The 1,300-nt window shown below is 42.8% G+C and overlaps 1 protein-coding gene across 1 annotated transcript in view; it reads right to left on the bottom strand.

Annotated features, from left to right (window-relative positions):
• SLC7A9 (solute carrier family 7 (amino acid transporter light chain, bo,+ system), member 9) overlaps positions 1–1,300 on the bottom strand; it is a gene marked incomplete at its 3' end in the record, with an annotated part of 6,025 nt that overhangs the window by 2,904 nt on the left and 1,821 nt on the right. The window contains exons 4-5 of the mRNA XM_009082268.1: positions 729–773; positions 284–407 (exon numbers count right to left, since the gene is read on the bottom strand). Coding sequence (XP_009080516.1) covers positions 284–407; positions 729–773 — 169 coding nt within the window. The remainder of the gene's footprint in view (positions 1–283; positions 408–728; positions 774–1,300) is intronic.

The following is a 1,300-nucleotide window of genomic DNA, read 5'->3' as shown; positions in this document are numbered from 1 at the left end:
CCTCCTGAACTGAAGGGCCAGAGCTGAGCACAGGACTCAAGGTGTGGCCTCACCAGCTTCCTTTTTCTTTCCCCATTGGGATAGGGCAGAACTACTGTCTAAGTTAAGCATTGCTGAAATTTTAGATTCAGAAATGACAGCAGATAATGGGGGGGAAGGTGACAGGGACATCTTAGACTGAAATTAGCTGTATCTTAGGAAGAAATGAGAGGTTTCTCCTTGCTCACTCCTTCCATGCCCACAGCCTTCTCCAGATGCTCTAGGACAAAATAAAGTGGCTTACCACAGCAACTGCCTGGGACTGCAGGAGCTCTGTTGAGGTCATTACGGTGAAATAGGAAATGTTTATCAGAACGTAACAAACTGTAACCAAGGGGATCCCAATAATTATAGAGAGCGGTAGGTTTCTAAAGAATGCAAAAGGGAGACTCCGTCAGCACTGCTGCATCACTGGAGAGCTGACACAGCCAACTGTGGCTCTTATTTCTCCCCATATGCTCTTTAGGTGTAGTTACTTTTTTGTGTTACTCTAGAGCTATGGAAATCAGGATTATAAGAAAGGAAAAACACAATTTTATGCAAACATACACTGATTAGCTCTGTCTGTTAGTGCTCAAACCTTGAGCAAACATTGCTCTTCAAACCAAACCAAAATATGCACTTGCTTGTACAAGAATATCAAGGGTCTGATTTTTGTCAATAGAAACTGCTTTCCTACATAGTTTTACCTGTAAGGATTTTTTAGTTCCTCTGTGATGTAATTTAGTTGATTCCTGGAAGGAAAAACATTCACTCAGTGGTTTAGAACTTCAGTGTTTAGATGCTGCTCTACTATGGAGTCAGGTGCTAGTTCTTGTGTTATTGGGTTTTACCTTTCCAGTTTCAAAAAGGGAAAAAAAGGTCTAACCAATCTTTCTAAAGGTCAAACTGCAGGACAAAGCCCATTTGAGCTTCTTATCCCCAAGTCAGCCTCTTGGGTCACCATCCTTCCCTCCATTCTTTCTCCTCACAATTTTACAAGTGTCTCTGAGGTTTTGAAGTCTTGGATAAAATATCCCAGAACAATGAAACAAAAACTTTTAACTGGGACTTGCTTTGCTGTAAGCCAAGATGTATACCCTTGTCACCTCCCAAAATACAGACCTGCACGCAGACCGCTGCGGGTCAGGCATCGATGGCTTTGTGCCAGCAGAGCCCAGGCCACTGACATTCCCTAAGGAAAAATCTGCTAGCTGAACCTTGTGATTCCTGACAGTGTTCTCCTGGACTAGTCAAACACCATTACATATGCCACAAGAAA

Source organism: Acanthisitta chloris, unplaced genomic scaffold (genome assembly GCF_000695815.1).
Source record: "Acanthisitta chloris isolate BGI_N310 unplaced genomic scaffold, ASM69581v1 scaffold34679, whole genome shotgun sequence".
Taxonomy (NCBI): Eukaryota; Metazoa; Chordata; class Aves; order Passeriformes; family Acanthisittidae; genus Acanthisitta; species Acanthisitta chloris.
This window is presented reverse-complemented; position numbering and strand designations above follow the sequence as displayed.